Below are 22,265 nucleotides of genomic sequence, written 5' to 3'. Positions count from 1 at the left end.
GTCAGGTAGCGTTGACTGCAGCAGTAACTGTGCAGCACCGGTGCACACTTCTATTGTTTTGTTTTTAGTGCTGTTGATTGTCGCCGCAGAGATGGATCCTAAACCTTTCTGACCCCGGCTGCAGACCAAAGCAATCGATTCTAATAAGACGTTGGGATGCTGCGAGGTTTGATGTGATTATTGAGATATTCTACTGTCTCCAGAGATACGACCCCCCCCCCCCCTCCACCCCATGCTCATCCCCTCGGCTGTAATCACGTCACATCGACCCGTTCAATTTTACTAAAGTCGATCTCACACTGAAGCTGAGAAAGTCATCTGTGACTTTTTGTCACTGCGGTTTTTAATATACGTTTCCTCCGGTTACATTTTTGTTTTTTTATTGCTCTTCCACGTTAACACTGTGTAAGTACAAGCACAGCAGCATGAATTAAACGCTGTAAATTAATTAAGCGTTTTCCTCAGACTGTGCTGGAAACAAGTGGCCTTGAACACAGACCTCACACAAAATCCTTATTATTTCATTAGTGCGGTATAATGGCTCTTTTACATCTATGGTCCCAGCTCGACTCAATGTGGGCGGAGTCATCACTGCACATTTGCATGTCTTACATGTTTTCCCGACTGATTTCAACTTTCTATCATGAGGTTTTGAGATATTGCTGTACATGCAGGAGAAGACTGAGCCCATATGTATAATATATTTTATCTTTAATTTTTTTTAAAGGCCCCTTAAAATGACAAAATGTGATATAAATATTGGGGCTGCAACGATTAATCAATTATTACTCTCATAAATTCATCGCCAACTATCTTAACTGATTAATGGGTTTTTGGGTCTTTTTTCACATAGTTAAGACACTTATGTTCTAAAATCTACTTAATTCCAAAATCTACTTATAAATTCAAAATCTACATAAGTTCCAAAATCTACTTATAATTCCAAAATGTACTTATAAATTCATAATCTACTTATAGTTCTAAAATCTAATTATAATCCCAAAATCTACTTATAATTCCAAAATCTACTTATGAATCCAAAATCTACTTATAATTCCAAAATCGACTTATAAATCCAAAATCGACTTAATTCCAAAATCTTCTTGTAAATCTAAAATCTACTTAATTCCAAAATCGAATTATAAATCCAAAGTCGAATTATAAATCCAAAATCTACTTAAACTATCTTAACTGATTAATGGGTTTTTGGGTATTTTTTCACATAGTTAAGACACTTATGTTCTAAAATCTACTTAATTCCAAAATCTACTTATAAATTCAAAATCTACATAAGTTCCAAAATCTACTTATAATTCCAAAATCTACTTATAAATTCAAAATCTACTTATAATTCCAAAATCTACTTAAAGTTCTAAAATCTACTCAATTCCAAAATCTAATTATAATTAAAAAATGTACTTATGAATCCAAAATCTACTTATATTTCCAAAATTTTAATTTGCTGATTTGTTCCCAAACTTCCAAGAGTCAACAAGTCAACCAGATTAAAATGGCACTGAAATTCATTGATTCGTCTACCAATTCAAAATTACATTGAGTTATGCACAAATTTGCAAGATTCTTTCAAAAGTGGGAGCCCAATATAGAACGGTTGGGAAACACTGGTCTAAAGTACATAGTAACGACTTATTCTGTGGCTATTTAATGTTATAACACACTTATACAAGCTTACATATGAGTCGTACATTCTCATCTATATATAGATGCAGTGTTTCTCCACTGATCAGCAATCCATGTCTACGTTTGTCCTATCGGCGGCAAAAGTGCCGACATGCTTGGTTCGTCACATCCATAGACTAACCCTCGTTCTCCAGATACAGTCGTTAAAAGTTTATGTCCCAGGTCGTCCGTCATCACAGGACATCGATTGTGATCTGGAGCGTTCCTGGGTCAGATTCAGTACAGTGAGCACAGTGAGAGGAACATTAGATCCAAATCATTGTCTTCATTCTGCTGGACTTCATCCAAATAATTGCAATCGTACATAATCCAAAAGCAGGCGAACAAAGTTCTTTTCGATTGTACTTTTTTGATGTACTTATCCATGTATTTGTACATTTCAAACAAACTCTAGACCTTTTCTTTACTATTTCTTTATCCGGACGTCATGTGACACAGTTCCCGAACTCTACGAGCTGTAAACGTTCACGTAACAGTATTCCATTCCAGACCTGCAGGCCCTTTTCAACCTCCTGACGAACGTTCCCTGATTCTACGATGTAAAACGCTGACACAATATCACAATTAAAGCACGTTAGCTAAACCATGATATTCAAAGTCTAAGTTTGGGGTCTGTAACGACACTGGAGTTGGTTAAACCAGATTCACAGATTCCAGAAGGGACACTTATACAGATCGGCTTTACATACAGGACATGTTCAGGGTTTGGCTGACCCCAAAACTAAACCCAACACTAACCCCAACACTAAACCTAACCCCAATCCCAACCCTAAAACCAACACTAACCCCAACCCCAACACTAAACCTTACCCCAATCCCAACACTAAACCCAACCCTAACCCCAATCCCAACACTAAACCCAACCCTAACCCCAACCCCAAAACTAAACCCAACCCCAACCCCAACCCCAACCCCAACCCCAACCCTAACCCTAACCTTCTATATCCATTATGGCAGTTCCAGTAAGGACATCTTTCATCTTACGGGCTGTAGCCACCGCTCTGCTTTCATCTGTGGTATCTTGTGCTCGATTGAGACGCTGATGCGATTACGTCGCTATACGATCCACGCATTTATCATCCAGGTTACAGCTCGCGGAGGACGGTAAAGAGGAAAAGTGCCCGCCACGAGGGAGACAATTTCACGCATCACGTTTCACTCCAGGAAGTAGCTGTTGGAGACGTTTCTGTAGCCTCGTATAGGCTAAGACGGACGTGCCAGAAAAAAAACAAAAAACCTTTGTGTTTGTGTTTCCTCAGAGCCACAGGAAGTCCTTTTGGCGCGTCGAGCCCAGCGAGGGTGAAGTTCCGCCCGAGAGCCGGCTGGAGCTTCGCGTCGTAGCCCATCTGAAGGACACCGTCGACTTCCGGGAGAAGTTGAAAGTGTCCGTCCAGGACGGTCAGACGCACACGGTCCTCCTGTCGGCCACAGGCACCGGCACCACCATCGTCAGTGACCGGCCTTTGGCCCCAAGCCTCGACCTGGGAACACGCTTCAGGTACACAAACCTATGATGTTGGCCCCACTCATGTTTTTGTGGTCCGCCGCAGTCTACGTATGACTTCTGTGTCATTCTTACGTCACAGTGACACATTCCTGGAATTGTTGTTGTCTTGCGGAGCTCCGCTTTGTCGCTAAAAGTACGCGAGAGTGCAGGCGAGGGAGCGGAAGTCTGCGAAGTGTTCTATTCTTGGCAACCTAGCTAGCACAGAGTTCTACACAAACTTCCAGCCTCAGAGGATTTACATTTTATGTATGACGGCAATGGGCCAGATGGAGTCGGCAAATGATGGCTTTACCATATGCTAACTGTTGTTAGCTGCCGGAGCCTCAGTGACGCTGACGTAGTGTCCTGTGTCTCTAATACTGGGCACGTTAACGGCGTTATGGACGTCATGTTTACGTGACTCCCGATTGTTAAAATGAGTCTCTAAAGTAACGCTAAACGTTAAAAACAGAGGCACACATACGCAGTACACAGGTACGCTGGTTATTTGTTAGCGCTGCTCTTTTCCTTTAATAAACGGACCGCTCCAGTTCCACTGTAGACGTGCTAACGGCGCTAAAACAGCTAAAGCGGCTAACTGGTGAACAGTGCCTGGACTCCGACGCAGCGGCACACAAACATGACGTCACGCTCGTCTTTTTCCGGTCAGTCATCATGGAAACGCGGCGTGCATTATCGTGCGCTAACATTGACGCAGTTAACGCGCCCAGCACTACTACTGTATTAATTGAGAAATGGAAATTGAAGTTTTGGTCAGATTGTGCTGAGGTCTCAACAGGCAAACCGGGTTTTTGAACTATCACCAGAAAAGACAGCGTATTTCTTCTCGATGACATCATTAGTTGTTGTTTTTTTGGTGCTAGTTTACAACCAAGCTAGCAGTAGTAGCGGTAACATCTTCAAGGGGCAGGGTCAGTATCCAAAAATAGACATACATGATTTCTAACACATACCGTCTCGAAATTGACGGCTATGGTAGTTAAAGGTAGACATGTCCAGAACTTTTTTGTGTTTTGTTGTTTTAATAATCTAACATTGTTAAGACAATAAATACACATATTTAGGAAAAGTCAGGGACCCATGTTCTCATATGTTTAATTTCAACAAAGTTATCACCCTACAAACATCAAAAGCAGTCTGCCCTTGGTAGTTCTAGTGTTAAAGAGACTCAAAAGCGAGCGTCTGGCTGGGTGATTGAACTGCTGTGGTGCTTCATCCTTAAGGTATTTTGGCCAAAGCATGTCACACATGTTCATTAGGACACCAGGGAACTAGCTTAGCTTGTAGAAATATGGTAAGTGTGGCTAAAGTCTGATAAAACCAGACAGCGCTGACAGTTTTGCTTCTTTACGACCTCCTCCCCCATCAGCCACGAGTTATGCCAGTACCACTTCAAACTAACCAACCTCGGCCAGCGCACACACTGGATGTACTGGGTGACGGACGGCTCCCTGCGCGACGCTAAAGCCCACAGCGGGGACCGCTCGTCCTTTCTGCCGCCCATCTCCCCTCCCAAGAAGACGAGAGGCGTTCAGATCTCTTCGACCCGCGGATCGCTGGTCGGCTTCGGAGACGAGCCGGTGTTCGGCCTCGCCCCGTCCCGGGTGAAGCTGTTGCCGGGCTGCTCCGTCGACATGGTGCTGACTGGGTTTTCAGACACTGCCAAGGTATGGAGACCTGGATCTGTCTCCACGAGATAGAGATCCTGGAATTTTGTTGGGCGGGGTCTTGTGAGGTATGTTGCGATGATTATGAAAATCAGAGTGTCATCGGGGTAAGGGAACATAAATTAGGCCTGAACTCCAACATTTTAACCCCATACGTACTATTTTGATGTGACTTGTCCTATATAAAGTATGCATGAATGTATTTATTTACCTCTTTCTGCGTTTGTTAAAAACAACAATGCGCAGCCAGACATGCTCGCCCTGCAAGGCCACGTGGCGTTACGCATCTTGCGACAGTGAACGTGCCCCTCCTGGTGCGAAATAATATCCGAAATCGCATTAAAATAAACTCCAAAATCGTCAGACATGCGAAAATGTACGTTTTACGGAATCCTAGATGGAGTTCCTTTGTGCTCTATAGATTTAATTGCAAATTTAAAACCTTGAAGTGGCGATAAGGTCTTAAAATATTTTGAGAAGGTCTGAAATTAACAGGATTCAGGATTCTTGCATGTACCCTGGACACAGTTATATGAAGTTAAGCCAAATTTATACTCCTGCGTAAAGTGCTCTACGTAGGTCTCTGCGTCGTCTCCAGCTGCACAAATTATTCCTTAAAGCTCACATAGAGTGGTCCTGTTGCACATATATGTTAGTTATGGAGGTCTACTTACGTACATTAACTTGTTTTTATGGTCAAAAACCTCCTAGTTGCTGTAAACGACCCGATAGAAATCCTCTTTTCTGACGGTGTTTTCCAGCCGCAAGACTTGAGACACAGTTCTCTCACCCAGAAGACAGAGTCTTGTGATTGGCCAGTATAATCAGCACACCCGCTCTCAGAAGCGCAGCTCCCCCTTCTGGAACGGTGGATGCACTGCTCCTCATTATCAAAACATTGTTTTAACAATGTTTAAAAATAGCTTCTTCACGACTCCACGCCGCAGTCCCTTTGACGACCTTTGACCCGGAGTCAGAAGACACTGTCGCTCGTGAAACACCTCCACAACGGACGTTATTCTTCTTCTGCGGTTCAATGTACGTAACCGGATGTGCCCGGACAAGTGCCCGGAGCAGGACGATCTGCTGTTCAGGAGAACCGGTGTTTACGTAACCATAACGGGTTTTTTCAGAGATCTCGCTGAGCCTGAGATTACAATAAAACACAGTGTTCTCAGCAATGGCTGTTTGTTTAGAACCTTCAGGGCTTCTTAAACAAGGTGATAACACAGATACACACTAAAAAACAGTTAATTGGAACTTCCGGTCTAGTTCCGCTTTAATACACAAACTACATGTTTAGAGTTTAAATGGCTAATTTCTTGCCTAAAATTATCTTAAAACTGCGTTCCATGACAGAAAAGTGAGAAACAGCCACTGTTTCAATGTTATTCCGCTGCAACAACAACAACAACAGTCTTTCTCTCTCGGACGCCATTGCTCGCTGTAGCCAAAAGCACAACAACCTTGCGTAGCGACCCCTACTGATCGGGCAGGAAATTGCAGTGCGTATCCGGCACCGCGACGGAGAACTGTGAAGGCTGGAGGGGTCTCAGTCTCAGTCGCAGAAGCATAATGTGGACTTTAGACGTACTCTTAACTGTCTCGTCGTGCACATTCAGCCCTCCTGTCGTTGTCTTTGAAGGTGGTACAGGAGCGTCTGGTGTGCCGCGGCACCGTGGGCGACCACGCCCGCAAGCAGCAGATCATGTCCGTCGACGTCTCCTGTCGCTTCGTCGCTCCTTTGCTCAGCGTTTCCTCCAAGCAGCTGAACTTCTGCGCAGAGAAGGTGACGGAGCTCAAAAATATATCCGATTTTAGCTTATTTTTGCTGGTTAAAGACACAAGAGTCGTGTATAAACGATGTGTGTGTTTTCCTTCAGGTCCCAGGAGAGAACCTAAAGCCCGTCTACGAGAAACTGGTCTTGAAGAACGTGTCGTCTCTGTGTTTGTCCATGGAGCTCTGTCTTGAAGAGCCGTTCTCTTTGTGCAATGATCCGGGAACGCAGAGCTTAGTTACCGCTAAGGTACACAAACACACACACACACACATTCTTGTACTTGCTGCGTACTGAGGACTGGGTTGCTGACAAAGTGAGGACCAGCATTTCCACTTTATAAATCAACACAATTACAAATATCTACTTCATGAATGACATCTACAAAGTACTACTGGTTGCAGTACCATAAAATGTCTGCAGGTAGAGCCCCAGAGCAAAAACAGCTGGAAAACGTTTTTGTTTTTGTTTTTGTTTTTTTGGTCCAAAATTCGACAAAAACGTCATACTATACTATGTCGTCCAAAATTTGACAAAAATGTTTTGGTCCCAAATTGGACAAAAACGTCATACTATACTATGTCGTCCAAAATTTTTTAAATATCTTTGACAAAAAAGTTTTGGTCCAAAATTGGACAAAAACGTCATACTATACTATGTTGACCAAAATTTTCAAAAACATTTTGACCAAAAATGTTTGGTCCAAAATTTGACAAAAACGTCAAACTATACTATGTTGTCCAAAATTTGACCCACAATTTTTGGTCTGAAATTTGACAAAAACGTCATACTATACTATGTCGTCCAAAATTTGAAAAAAATGTTGACAAAAAAGTTTTGGTCCAAAATTTGACAAAAACGTCATACTATACTATGTTGTCCAAAATTTGAAAAAATCTTTGACAAAAAAGTTTTGGTCCCAAATTTGACAAAAACGTCATACTATACTATGTCGTCCAAATTTTTTTTTTTACAAATTGAGTATAGCATGTTATTGCAACCTAAGGAAGTGATTTCAATGAAAACAAAGTGAGGACTGGCCAAAAATGTCCATCCTTTGTTGGTTAAAAACCCTCACTGGTCCTCAGTATGCCGCAAGTACAACACACACACACACACACACACAACCAAAGACATTCTACTATCTCCACCACCATGGATGTTCAAGAACCAAAGGATGGATTTGGACAAAGTCTGGACTTCCAAACACTTCTGCCGATTTCTTGTCCTGTTGTTTGTTTGTTTGTGTTTCCACACTTGCTGCACTTGCCACTATGGCCAGCAGAGGGCGCCACAGGCTTTGTCGCTTGAATAGGCTGAAGGCTGCCGTCTCTTGATTGCCTTGTTCTTTTCGTTTGATGTGAAATTCTTCCGATGAGGAAAGTCACATATTTCATTACAACATCCCTGTGCGCCGTTTGATCTGTGCTAATAATGCTAATCTATGTCTTAATCCTAACATCGTTGTCTTTTCCCAGTCTGTGGTTTTAGATGATGGGAAACAGGCCGACTTGTGGATATGCTTTCATCCAGATTATTATCAAGATCAAGTGTCACGAGTGGTGGATAAGGTAACAGTAATTCATCCTGCCAGATTATTATGCAACGCAATGCTTTTGTTTATATCTGGAGTTTTTAATTTATTGTCATATTGAGTTTTTAAGGTGTTTTTAGATTTGGATGCTTTCAACTTTAAAGGCCTTTTTCCATGTATTTATTGATTTTCTTCATCAAGTGTTAATTTTTCAGACACAGAATAAAAACGACAACATTTAGAAAAATAAAACTAAAGCCAATGCAGCGCCAAACTTGCGCTTTAATTAATGAAATAACCTCACGGTTCAAATCTTCGTAATATATGAAAATACAATGTGGTTGAGCCTTCAGAGCTAATTTTAATCTCGTATTAATCCTCATTATGGACATTATTGTCATTATGGTGCATAGTGCAGATTTTTCAAAAATGATTGAATGTGTGGTAGTTTTGTGCAGGGCTGTTGTTGTTTACGAGATTTATGCAGAAAAAAGCAGGAAAAAATAGTAATCTTTAATGTTTTTATAGTTTTTATAGTTTATAGCAGCAATTCAAGGTTAATTGAATAGTTTGTTTTTGTATATTTTCAGTATCGTCTTTATGATTTATTTACACTTGATGTGTTTTTCTTCCAGTTCCTGGAGGTGATCTATCAGGGACACCCACAGCAAGACGCGGTGCAGCTGCACGCCGAGGTCCACTTCCCCAACCTCAGCTTCTCCTCCAGCTCAGTGGATTTTGGCTGCGTGCTCAACTACACACAGGCTCACAACGACATCACAATGATCAACTGCTCTCAGCTGCCCGTGTCCTACAGCTGGACTTTCCTCCAGGACGTGACACCGCGCAGTGACAGGTGAGTCCACACGTCCACAAGCTCCTGCCGTATGTCGGTTAGCATCGGCCACATAGCAGCAAAACACTGGTTTCAACTTCATATGGAGGAAGTTTGGGAAAAATGACGCATCAGTACGGTGGCCCAGAGGTGCAAAACACAGACGCAAATCTAAAAACGCATATTGCGTGTGCTTTTTGATTTGTGTTTTTTGTTTTGCGTTTGTGTTTTTTGATTTGCGTTTATGTTTTTTGATTTGCGTTTGTGATTTGCGTTTGTGATTTGCGTTTGTTTTTTGATTTGCGTTTTGTGATTTGCGTTTGTGATTTTCATTTGTGATTTGCGTTTGTGATTTGCGTTTTCGTTTGTGATTTGTGTTTTATGTTTTGTGTTTTGCGTTTGTGTTTAATGTTTTGCGTTCATGATTTGCCTTTGTTTTACTTTTGTGTCTTTGATTTGCGTTTGTGTTGTTTAATTATGCGTTTCCTGTTGTTTGATTTCCCTTTGTGTTGTTTGATTTGCGTGTAGCGTTTGTGTTTTTTGTTTTTTGTTTTGCTTTTTGTTTTGCATTTGTTTTTTGTTTTGCACTTGTGTTTCTTGATTTGCTTTTGTGATTTGTGTTTTGCATCTTTTGATTTGCGTTTGTGTTTTGCTTTTTGTTTCTGTTTGGCGTTTTTTGATTTGCGTTTGTGATTTGTGTTTTTTGTTTTGCACTTGTGTTTTTTGATTTGTGTTTGTGATTTGTGTTTTGCCCCTCAGGGCCACCGTACATCAGACAGCTGTGAACAGAACATATTCAGTCACATTAGTTATAAAAATAGGACGTATGGGGCTAAAAGTCGTCTAATTTACGCTCCCTTACGCTGATGACACTCTGATTTTCATTGTTTTTTTCACTTTATATTGTTCATGCAACTCTGTGAATCACAAGGTCAATCGATGACAAACTCTGGGCAGAAGACGAATCTTCTAATTGTGTATGTTACAAACGTTAAAGAAGCCTTTCCTTCGACTCCACCCCCCCCTCCTTAAAAATAGACAGTGAATACTAAAGTCGTCCGTCCATGGCCTTCAACCAACTAACTGCCATCGCTTTGCAAGATTTATCACCCTACAGTGTCCTCTCCTTCCTGATCTTATGGTTTTTCCATAGCCTGTATGTATTTATGTATTTGTTAATATTATACCTTATATTTATTAGTCATTTATTTTCCCTCCCTCGTCTCTTCTCTTCTCGTCTCTTTTCTTACGTTATGACCTCCCTTAACAGCCCGTCTCATGGGCCATCTGGCTAATTAAAACACCAAGACCTCACCCTGTGCGCTCGCTCGCTCGCTAAAGTTCCTCTTTCTCGCCACGTCGAGCTAATTACATCGCTATCGGTAATTACACCGCGGCCTTTGGAGAGAGAGCTTACGCTCTTCTGTCTTCCTATCCCAACGGAAAGAGGAAAACTGACTTACAGCCTTTTCCACCATGTGTTAGTAGTTGCGCAGCCTTGTGAACGCCGGCGGTTGAAGGTGTAATTGGTTGATTTAATCCAGCAGGTGGCAGTTATGCAACATTACAGATGCTAACTGATGTCAACACTTCATAAAAGGGGCCAAAAATTGTCCTTTTTGTACCATTTTCCCCAGAATAACTTTCAATATCTGGCAGTTATTTACAATTCCCTGCATGTTAAAATAGTGTACGAACAATTTAAATAAAGTGAAATTCAAACAGTATAAAACATATTTAAAATAACGTTTGTTTGATTCTTTGTCCAAAAACAATTTGATTCACCGAGTGAAATTACCGTAATTACCACATATTGGTTTGGATTTTTTCCCCGATAGCATGAATCGCGGAATTGCAGAAACGCAAAGTGCACTCGCGCAAAAATGTGTTGTCTGCGATACGCTCAGTGTTGAAGGGTTAAACACCATAAAAACTCCTGAAACTTGGCGTGGAGGTCAGCTCTGGTGGAAATGCAATATTGCCATAAGTCCCAAAACCCGTGCGTTGCTCAAGGGCTCTATAGCGCACCCTAAGGTGAAAATATAGGAAAAACTGGGTTCACCAAATTTCTCGAAACTTGGTGGGAAGATGCTATAGACCAAGACGAAGAAAAAAGTCGACTGTAACCATGGCCTCAACTCAACAGGAAGTCAGCCTTTTTGAATTTTTGCTGATTTTTTTGGAGACTGTACCACTGTCTCAAAGACAGGAGGCGCTGGAGCTGCAGATGCTGAGATGTTTGTTGGGAGGATTAGAAATGAGCGTAATTCAAGGGACAGCCTCAGGTTGAACTTGAAAGTCAGAGAGTCAGTGGTTGAGATGGCTTCAGAGAAGGTTCATGAAGATTCATGGAGGTTTCATGAAGGTCCATGAAGGTTCATGAAGGTTCATGAAGGTCCATAAAGGTCCATGAAGGTCCATGAAGGTCCATGAAGGTTCATGAAGGTTCATGAAGGTCCATAAAGGTCCATGAAGGTCCATGAAGGTCCATGAAGGTTCATGAAGGTTCCATGAAGGTTCATGAAGGATCATTTCATGAAGGTTCCATGAAGGTTCCATAAAGGTTCCATTTTCATGAAGGTCCATGAAAGTTCATGAAGGTTCCATGAAGGTTCATGAAGGTTCATGAAGGTTCCATGAAGGTCCATGAAGGTTCATGAAGGTCCATAAAGGTCCATAAAGGTCCATGAAGGTCCATGAAGGTTCATGAAGGTTCCATGAAGGTTCATGAAGGATCATTTCATGAAGGTTCCATGAAGGTTCCATAAAGGTTCCATTTTCATGAAGGTCCATGAAGGTTCCATGAAAGTTCATGAAGGTTCATGATTCATGAAGATTCATGAAGGTTAATGAAGGTTCATGAAGGTTCATGAAGGTCCATGATGATCCATGAAGGTTCATGAAGGTCCATGAAGGTTCATGAAGGTTCCATGAAGGTCCATTAAGGTTCATGAAGGTCCATTAGGGTTCATGAAGGTCCATTAAGGTTCATGAAGGTTCATGAAGGTTCCATGAAGGTCCATGAAGGTCCATGAAGGTTCATGAAGGTTCCATGAAGGTTCATGAAGGTTCATGAAGGTCCATGAAGGTTCATGAAGGTCCATGAAGGTTCATGAAGGTTCCATGAAGGTTCATGAAGGTTCATGAAGGTCCATGATGGTTCATGAAGGTTCTTGGATGCTATGAAGGAGGACAAAAGGACAGTTGGTGGTAACAGAAAAGGTAGGACAAGGTAGGAGGACAAGAAGATCCGCTGTGGTGTCCACTAAAGGGAGAAACCTTGGATTTCTGTGTGTGACATCAACATAAAAGGCATTTCCACGCTTTAAGTGAGATCCAGGCACCAGATCAAAGCCAATCTGTGAACCTGACTAACTGCCAAACTCGTATGTGAAGGAAAAGAGAGGAAGTCGGAGGCGTTAGAGCGACACGATGTCTCCAAACTGCTGTGAAACACCACAGGAGAAGAAGGCGAGGCACTGAGGTGAATGACAGGTAAAGGTTCACGGAGGTGATGATGCAAATGTCGTGAAGACGAAAAGACGGAGAGAGACGGACATGACAACGTCAGAGCGTCTGTTTGAGATTGAGCTCTTTGCAGAGTCATCGTCTCCCATCTGTTCCTTCTGTCCACACCACTGCCTTTAAGGCTCTTCCTTTCACCTCCCCCCCCCTCCCTCACATATTTAACTCTTCCAAATGATTTTAATGGACCCTGAAAAACTGGCACGCACCAAAAAGACGCAGCAGCAGCAGCGGCGGCGTCGTTGTCCGTTTGAAGTGCGATGACCTCCGGTGTCTCCTCACCCTCTCACATTTCCACACCCTCTCGTTTGTGATTCCACGGCTGAGCAGTTTTCAGATAAGCAAAAAGAAAAGACAAAAGAAAAGAAAGACATTTGTTATACAGTGGATTGACCGTACAACAGTGCCCCCTGCTGGTTTCTTTTGAACCTGAGCGGTGCAGCTCTGAGACGCTCTCCTCACTCAATCTCTCTCCCGGTGTTTGTTCAGCACTCTTCGCTGTGATCTGCGATCCATCCCTGACCCGTTTTCCTGCCACTTGCCGTTTAAAATGCCTTTCAATTATAGAACAGGGTTTAATTAACGTGACGGATCTGCACCCGACGGCGACCCCACAGAGAATCAGTCAGAGTTCTTTACATTGGGTCGATGTGTCGCGCACAAACAAACAAACAAACAAACATAACAGTTTCGGTTCATTTACAGTGTTTTACTGAACATATTCTCATTATCTCACTGCCATATTATCATATTACCTTTTGTTGTCTTGTTTTATTTCCCCATTACGGGACTATTTATCTTATAACAGTCACAGATTATTATTAAAGCATTAAATCCCAGTTTTACGGGCGCTACTATATTAAAGATATATTTTATGTGTAATTATTTAATGGGCATTTTAACATTTTAATTATTTGATTAGATTTTTTCACATCTTTTACTCATAAAACTTGTCATAAGGCAGTTCAACGTTTTACAGGTTACAGTGGGCTATATAAATAAAATTTGATTTGATTTCACTGTCTTTAGTATCATATTGATTTATATTGAGTTATCTTGTATCTTTGACTATTTTACACCTCATATTAACCCATTAGGGGACTATTTGTCTTATAAAAGTTACATATTATTAAAACAATAAATCCCTGATACTACATTATACATATGTTTAGCATTTTCTAAGTAATTATTGGTTCTGTTTCCCACTTGCTCAAACTAAGAGTAAACAATTACACATGTTTTACTCTTGTAAAACTTGTCATAATTGACAGAAACGGTGAAGAGCAGTGCAGGGCTTTTATTTTGAAGGCGGTCACTTTGACGTCAACTTTTTGTCCTGTTTCATGTCTGATGATCAAATTGCCTCTTTTCATTGATAATCCCCTTTATTAGCAATGTATGGTTATGTTTTTACAGTCAGTGATTTAATGTGTTATTTATTTATTTATTTATGGATTTGTTTATTTATTAGTGTATTTGTTTGTTTATTTATTTAATCATTCATGTATTTATTTATTTAATCATTCATTTATTTATTAATGTATTTATTTATTTATTTACTTATTCATTCATTTATTTAATTATTTATGTATGTGTTTATTTGTTTATTAATTAAACAAATACATAAATAAATAAATGAATAAGTAAATTAATTAATTAATTAATTAATTAACTTATTCATTTATTTATTTATGTATTTGTTTTTTATTTATTAATTCATTTATTTATAAATTCATTTATTTATGTATTTGTTTATTTATTCAATCATTCATTCATTTATTTATGTATTTGTTTATTTATTTAATCATTCATTCATTTATTTCGTTATGTATTTGTCTATTTACTTATTCATTTGTTCATTCATTCATTCATTAATTAATTCATTTATTTATTTACTTATTTATTTATTTATGTATTTGTTTGTTTATTTATATATTCATTCATCCATCCATTTATTTATGTATTTGTTTATTTATTTAATCATTCATTCATTCATTCATTCATTTATTTATTTATGTATTTGTTTATTTACTTATTAATTTGTTCATTAATTCATTCATTCATTCATTCATTCATTCATTCATTTATTTATTTATAAATGAGTTGTAATTCATGTTTTCCATGTGTTCATTTGGGCTTCACAGTGAAACACACATGGACAAGAAGAAAAAACCTCGGAAAACCCCACAGAACGAGAAGGAAGGCCGAGTGCCGTCATCTCAAACGCCCTCTCCCAACGGCTCTCCTGTTCACGGCAAACCCAGAGAGAAGAAACAACAACAACAACAACCTCCACAGCCGCGCCTGGAAGAGGTGGCTAAACGTGTCCATTTTGGTATTTTTTAAATGCAATATTAACCAATTAAAAAATGTGAATTGCGATGTTTTTCTTTGTTCTGCAGGTGTTTGACGTGTTGCCGATGAACGGCCTCCTGCCGCCCGGAGCCAAGCAGAGCGTCACGCTCTCGTTCTTCGGTCACGAGAACATCAGCATGGAGGCGGTGGCTCAGTGTCGCGTACAGGACGGACCCACGTACGACGTCAAACTCAGCGGAGAGGCGTCGGTCAACAGCTACAGCCTCGACTCCTCCCACATCGACTTTGGTCGCCAGGTACGCAACTCTTTTTTCTAGTTTTTTTCAAAATCAGGGAAAACAAACCTTTGACCACTCAGTGATGGCATTTCTTCCACCTGGTTTGATGTCATGGTTACGCAGCGTGGCATCATGGGACTTCAATATAGAATGGAAACTACTAGTTTTAGGGTCTATTTCTTTGGGAGAATTTGACCCAGGAAACATAGCAGAGTCAAAACAACCTAAATAATAGAAATGGCCTGAATAGAATAGAAGAGATTTCTGTGGACTGAGTGTTAGAAACATGTACGGACACACGTATGCGACCACCTGTCCATAAAAACCTGAAATCTTTCAAAAAACTTCAAAACTAAACATGTTATTGTTATTTTTTTAAAGTGAATTCACCTTTTTATTATTTTTTTAACATTCAACTAAGTTTCCGTTCAAGAATGCGAGTAAATAACTATAATTTGACGTCTTAACCAAGAAATAATGAATAATTTTTTGCCAAACAGACAATAATATTTATCTTTTACCATTAAAAAATATAATTTCAGGTGTATTAACCATTACAGAAACATTAAAAAATGATGTTGATAATAATTAAATAATTATTAATAGCTTTGGCTTTGAGTGTTGGTCTAATAAAAATTAAAGTGCTAACCACTGTGTATATGAAGGGAATATATTATGTTACGTGCAAGGACGTTTTGATTTTTTCATTTGGTTGAAACGAGCGACTCAGCAAGAACATTCCTTTTTTTTCCCTTCGACCTTCGACCTTTGACCTTTCTTCAACCTTACGTTCTTTTCTTTTCCCTCTTTCTCTCTTTCCCTTCAACAGACGCCGGGCTTTTCCTGACTTTGTGTGTTTTTGTGTCTTTTTTTTAAGTCTCTTTTAATAGTACACCAACTCCTTATATGGACATCCTGGTGGTGTGTCTTCATATTCAGACTTCTTATGTGTTGTTGAGTCAAAGTTAGGATTCATTTGATATCACTTAAAAATATACGTTTATATATTATTATTTATTTATTTATTTCAATATATATATATATATATATCGAAATTAGGATTCATTTGATATCACTTAAAAAAAAAAATATATATATATTATTTATTTATTTCAATATATATATTTATATCAAAATTAGGATTCATTTGATATCACTTTAAAAAAAAAAAAAAAAATATATATATATATTATTATTTATTTATTTATTTCAATATATATATATATATCAAAGTTAGGAGTCATTTGATATCACTTTTTAAAATAAATAAATAAATTAATTGATTGATTGATTGCCTAATTAATTATTTAATTAGTTAATTATTTAATTAACCTTTTTTTCATAAACGAGTGAACTTTGAAACTGTGACTTGTTTCCACATTTCTCAAATTCAATCCGCTTTTAAACATTTGAACTATAAGACACTATGTTACATAGCTCTTATAGCCTCTGTATACAAACTGTTTCTTTAAATATAGTAATGGAGAAAAAACAGCCTAAATGCTTCATGTTCTAAGGGTTTATATATAATGATATTTGTTTTATTGTAAAGAATGTTGTGATTTTATATCTGTGAAAGGTGTCGTAGAAATAAACCTTACTTATTTACTTTACTTTAATCCATAATGTACAAACATACATTCCCCTGCATTTCTCGAAAACTGATCATTCTGTGTATCACATTTATTTAAAGCAGCAAAACACGAGGTAGAGCAGAAGATTCCTGTTGAATATAATATAATTTAATATAATATAATATAATATAATGGTACGGACTCATTTGAATGATATCATTTTCTTTCAGCTTTTCGATCATTTGGGGGAGGCTGAGGTGACGCTGAGAAACACGGGCAGGGTGGGCTTCAGTTTTGAAATCATTCACCTGGACGATGACGAGGAGGAGAAGGAGGAGGAGAAGGGGAAGGTGGTGGTGGTGGAGTCCAAAAAGGAGGTACGGCAACAGAGGAGGGCCACAGAGGAGGACGGACAGCCGAACGCCGAGGACCGGGAGGTGCCCGAGATCAGACTCGGTCAACCCTTGGTCATCCCCAGATCGGTATTTGAGTCATTCTTTATCTCTGCAGGGTTTTTAGGGCCCGAGCACCTGGCACCAAGTGTGAGGAACAGGGCCGTTTCTAGCTGTTTGGGGGCCCTATGCGAGATACTATTTGGGGGCCCCTATTTTTTTCAAACTCGAGGTCGAGATACCTAACTTTATCATATATTCTGTGATGATGCAGTAGGTGTAACAAGGTAGCATGACAAGGTAGCATAACAAGGTGGCATAACAAGGTAGCATAACATAAAACAGTTTTAACCCACGATTCAAAAACAGTAAAAAATAAATAACTAAACTTACTTATAAATAAATATAATGGATTATAATGGGATTTTTACCTGATTACCCAACGAACACATTTGCTTTGCAAATTTATGCATATAATGCAGACAGGTACTTTTAATTCTAAAATATGAGTCTGAACTTGCAGCTTGGGGGCCCCCTGGTGGCTGCGGGGCCCTATGCAGTTGCATAGTCCACATTTAGCAAGAAACGGCTCTGGTGAGTTCTCCGAAATTATGATAATGGAATAGGGTAGAAACACATTTGTAGCTCCAGGGCTCTAAAGCGCCCCCCAGAAGTCAGGTCATGGCAGGAAAAAAAGTCGTCAGATTGGGACAAAATTTGGTGGGTTTGTCAGGCTTACTCCAAAATGTCTCCAATAATTTTTTGGGAATTTTTGATGTGAGAGAAATTGGCCAAAATTATGTCAAATTCTAAATTTTAGATTTTTTCTATCGTGTCTAAGTAGCACATCGTTGTTTCCGATTTTAACCAAATTTGGTAAACGTGTTGTGCTCATGATTCCAAACTAATTTCTAATATACTTCCATTAGCTCCGCCCACCCAGAAGTCGGCCATTTTGGAAAAACAAAAATGGCTCGTCTACACATTTGAACAAGCTCGTCCTAGCACCGAGTTTGACGTATTATGTTCTAGATGGGTTAACGATTAAAAGCTGTCAAAGGATTTTCTCTACATTAAAAGTCGTGGCCTCAGCGATCTGACAAATTTGACACTAAAATGGCAAGAAAACTGCTTTTAAATTCCACTTTTTTAAAGCTTTAACGTGAACAGAACTACATGAAATTTCTGTTGCGTGGGGCGAGGGCCCTATCATGATGTCCGAGTTTTTATTGTTTGCTGTCCAGTTTTTGATCATTTATTGTGTTTGTGTCAGGGTTACATCGCTGCCGGCGCAGAGCAACGTCTGCATCTGCTCTTCATCCCCGGCACGCCCGAGGTTTTTGAGAAGCGACTTTCCGTGCAGGTGGCTTTCCTGCCGGCGCAGGACATCACTGTGACCGGAGAGGGATTCTTCCCCAGGATCATCCTGAGCCTGCCCCGGAACCTGCGTACGTACAGTACATACGTGGTTGTACGTCACAGAATGCTAACGTTCAGCCTCGGTTTCTTTGTGTCGAATGTCCCTCACCTTTCTCTTCCAAAGTGTGCCGGAAAATGTTAGCTGTAGCTTCAGTTAGCATCAAAAATCAAAGTATGTTTAGTTTGTCCATCGTGGGCTACTGTAAAAAAAAAAAAAAATGGCTGCCTCTGTAGAGATGACTCAACTCCACCCTATATTTTACACACTGGCTCGAGCTTTTAATGCTTTGGCACCAAATATTGTCCGCTGTTTCCTACATTATCAATTAAATTAAATTAAATTTTATTTGTATAGCGCCACATCAAAACATACATTATCGCACTGTACACGTACGACACCATCGAGAGCAGAGAGAAACCCAACAGTTCCCTTTTAACAGATGAGGAAACCTCTGTCAGAACCAGAGTCAAAGATGTTGAGGCCATCTGCCTAGACAGGTTGGGGTGAAAGGAAAAAATGGGGGATGTGAGGTGAGGTAGAGACAACGATTGAATAAACTGATGGGCAAAAATTAGTGCTGTCAAACGTGTTGACGCGTCAACTGCGTTTAACGGCGTCAACGTTAACGCACGACGCGTTTCCGTGACGACTGAGCAGAGAAAGACGCGCGTGACGCCATGTTTGCGTGACTTTTTGTTGTTAATCGTCTCTAAAGTAACGCTAAACTTTAAAAACAGAGGCGCACATACGCAGTACACAGGTACGCTAACGTTATTTGTAGCGCTGCTCTTTTCCTTTAATAAACAGACCGCTCCAGTTCCATTGTAGGTGCGCTAACGGCGCCAAAAGGAGCTAATGGAGCTAACTGGTAAACGGTGCCTGGACTCGTAAACGTGAAATCATGCACGGCTTTTTCCCGTCAGTCGTCATGGAAACACGTCATGCGTTAACACGCGTTAACCTGTCGCTCAGCACTAGCCAAAATAATAAGTGGCGTAAAGAAATATTGACCAGTAGCAACATCGCAACCAAATAAGCTAGAAAATGTATAATAATAATGACAACTTCAGTGTATAAAAGTAAAAAAATACGCTCATGTCATTTTGATTGTTGCTCAAAATGTATTTTACTGAGTCTGAGTTTTTCAGAAATGCACGCACTCTTTCGGGAATGATTATTCTCTATTCTATTTCACAGAGCATTGTTTGTCATTCCCTCTGTTTTGCCCAAATGCCGATATTATGGGCGACGCAGCGTAAAACAATGCGAGTCCATTGATCTCCGTGTAGTAGAATGGGCTCGTTGTAACAATAGCTGTAAACAGAAGGCGCTCGCCGCGCACCGTAATAGTTTATCGATCGCTTTAAAGGAACTTGTCAGAACACAGTCGCTGCCGTTGAATTGAATTTAGCCCGGAGCTCCGTGGCTAATGCCCGACTCGTTTTGCTCTCCACAAATCTGGCTGTTAATGGACAGCTTTAACCAATACTCACAGACATGAACTCAATATATATACATAATATACGTATATATATATATATATATATATATTCCCTTTCAGCACAGGAGAGTTTCGGCGAGGCGGTGAACCAGGCCCGAGTGACACTGGAGGCGAAAGGAATCAAAGAACCAGCAAACGGCGAGAAAGTGACAACAGAGGACGGCAACGCTTTCACAGTCAGTGATTATGGATGGAAATGGACAAACATCAGTCATTGAGCATTTATCTCTGCATAAGACAAGGAATATTTGTAATAATCTACCAGTCTGATGTCTGTTTTACTGTAGATATGTGTGTAGATAACTATTGTTTTTGTTGGTCAAGAAAGCGACAGATGTGGCTAATCTGTCTAAGTATTTATTGACCCTTACTTCCGTCTCTCCCTCTCCGTTGACTTTATGGCTCGTTGCCTCCAGTACGAGGAGATGCTTCACATGGAGATTGACAGAGCGCTGGTCAAAGACAATGCTCTTGCTATGACCGGCAGCTTGGTGAAGCTCAGAGATGAAGAGGGCTCGTACAAGAAGTCGTACAGATTCGGCAAGTACGTAAAAAAAAACACACACAAATACACACATTTGTCTTTGTCTTATTGTCACGACAGTTATTGACATAACACATGACGTCTACATGACTAATCAACATAAAGCTAGAGGAGCTAAAGAGTCTAGCTAGTACCGAGTCTAGCTAGTAGTAGTACGTACAAACACACACAAATACACACATTTGTCTTTGTCTTATTGTGACAACAGTTATTGACATAACACATGATGTCTACATGACTAATCGACATAAAGCTAATCCTAGGTCATTGAACCTAGTCCCCAATTGAGTCTAGCTAGTACGGAGTCTAGCCAGTACGGAGTCGTACTCAATCTAGCTAATATGGAGTCTAGCTAGTACTGAATCTAGCTAGTATGTAGTCTAGCTTGTACGGAGTCTAGCTCACACCGAATCTAGCTAGTACGTAGTCTAGCTAGTACGGAGTCTAGCTAATACTAAATCTAGCTAATATGGAGTCTAGCCAGTACGGAGTCTAGCTAGTACTGAATCTAGCTTATACAGAGTCTAGCTAGTACAGATTCTAGTTAGTACTGATTCTAGCTAGTACCGAGTCTAGCTAGCAGAGAGTCTAGCTAGTACAGAGTCTAGCTTGTACCGAGTCAAGTTAGTTGCGTAGATCTTATCAGAAATACTCAGAACATAAAGCACATACAGTAAAGGCCAAACTGGCTGAAGGAAACAATATTTATGGTGCTTTCCAGTTGTCGTCGCAAGTTGGAACTGGGAAAGTCAGATGAAACCATGACACGGGATTCCAAGATGGCTTCCACTTATTTGTTCCACGTTAACTCTGCTCTACAGAAGCAAGGGCTTCTTAAAATTCAATCATTTTCTTGTTGCTTCATATCCCTCATACTCTATAATGAAAGTCTGAACCTCCAACAAAGCATTTTGTGCGACTTCAAATAGCGACAATAAGCCTGTACCATAACATTCAGCTTGATATTCAAGGAAAACAACACTTAGTGACGTCATAATCTGTCTCTTCCCACCCCGTTATTCTGCTTATTCCCGCGCAGGTTCGTGCTCCCCGAGTACATGCTGGATTTTGGATACGTCATTCTCGGCCGGGTGCACAGTCACACTGTCACCGTCACCAACGCTGGGCTAATTCCTGTGTCCTTCCATGCTAACTTAAAACCTCTCACAGACACAGGTAACATTAGATTTCTTCCTCCCATCTTACCGTCAAATCACGAGTTACGGATTTTCTACCTCACGTCGTAAAACAATGCGTTGTGATGTTGTTGTCGTTCCTTCAAAGGTTTCGGTGCAGAATTTGAACGAGTGAAGAACCTGCCTTGTGGCGAAGCCGTGACTTTCACAGTTGATTTTGATCCTCTAAGAGCCAACCTGCCGACGGGGAAAACATGTGTTGTCATGCCAATACAGGTATGGAAACATAAATATATATATAGCTAGCACGGCTAACGGAGCTAATATATATAGGAGCTAACAGAGCTAACTGGTAAACGGTGCCACTGTGCTTAAACATGACGCCGTTAAGCTGCATATATATATTAGTGCTAGGCACGTTAATGGCGGTTAACGGCATAAACGCTAACGCATGCCGATGCCCGAGTGTTAAAATGAGTCTCTAAAGTAACGCTAAACTTTAAAAACAGAGGCGCACATACGCAGTACACAGGAACGCTGGTTATTTGTTGCGCTGC

At 40.2% G+C, this 22,265-nt stretch overlaps 1 protein-coding gene across 1 annotated transcript in view; it reads left to right on the top strand.

Annotated features, from left to right (window-relative positions):
* Positions 1–22,265, top strand: part of hydin (HYDIN axonemal central pair apparatus protein) — a gene marked incomplete at both ends in the record, with an annotated part of 92,389 nt that overhangs the window by 33,508 nt on the left and 36,616 nt on the right. Inside the window, 12 exons of the mRNA XM_083894320.1 lie at positions 2,961–3,199; positions 4,578–4,875; positions 6,521–6,664; positions 6,759–6,902; positions 8,132–8,224; positions 8,823–9,043; positions 14,692–14,860; positions 14,950–15,159; positions 18,381–18,578; positions 20,445–20,572; positions 21,612–21,748; positions 21,857–21,984. Of these exons, the coding sequence (XP_083750446.1) occupies positions 2,961–3,199; positions 4,578–4,875; positions 6,521–6,664; positions 6,759–6,902; positions 8,132–8,224; positions 8,823–9,043; positions 14,692–14,860; positions 14,950–15,159; positions 18,381–18,578; positions 20,445–20,572; positions 21,612–21,748; positions 21,857–21,984 (2,109 nt within the window). The remainder of the gene's footprint in view (positions 1–2,960; positions 3,200–4,577; positions 4,876–6,520; positions 6,665–6,758; positions 6,903–8,131; positions 8,225–8,822; positions 9,044–14,691; positions 14,861–14,949; positions 15,160–18,380; positions 18,579–20,444; positions 20,573–21,611; positions 21,749–21,856; positions 21,985–22,265) is intronic.

This window comes from Microchirus variegatus (assembly GCF_963457635.1).
Source record: "Microchirus variegatus genome assembly, chromosome: 8".
Lineage (NCBI taxonomy): Eukaryota > Metazoa > Chordata > Actinopteri > Pleuronectiformes > Soleidae > Microchirus > Microchirus variegatus.
The sequence above is the reverse complement of the archived record's forward strand: the minus strand, read 5'-3'. Positions and strand labels throughout refer to the sequence as shown.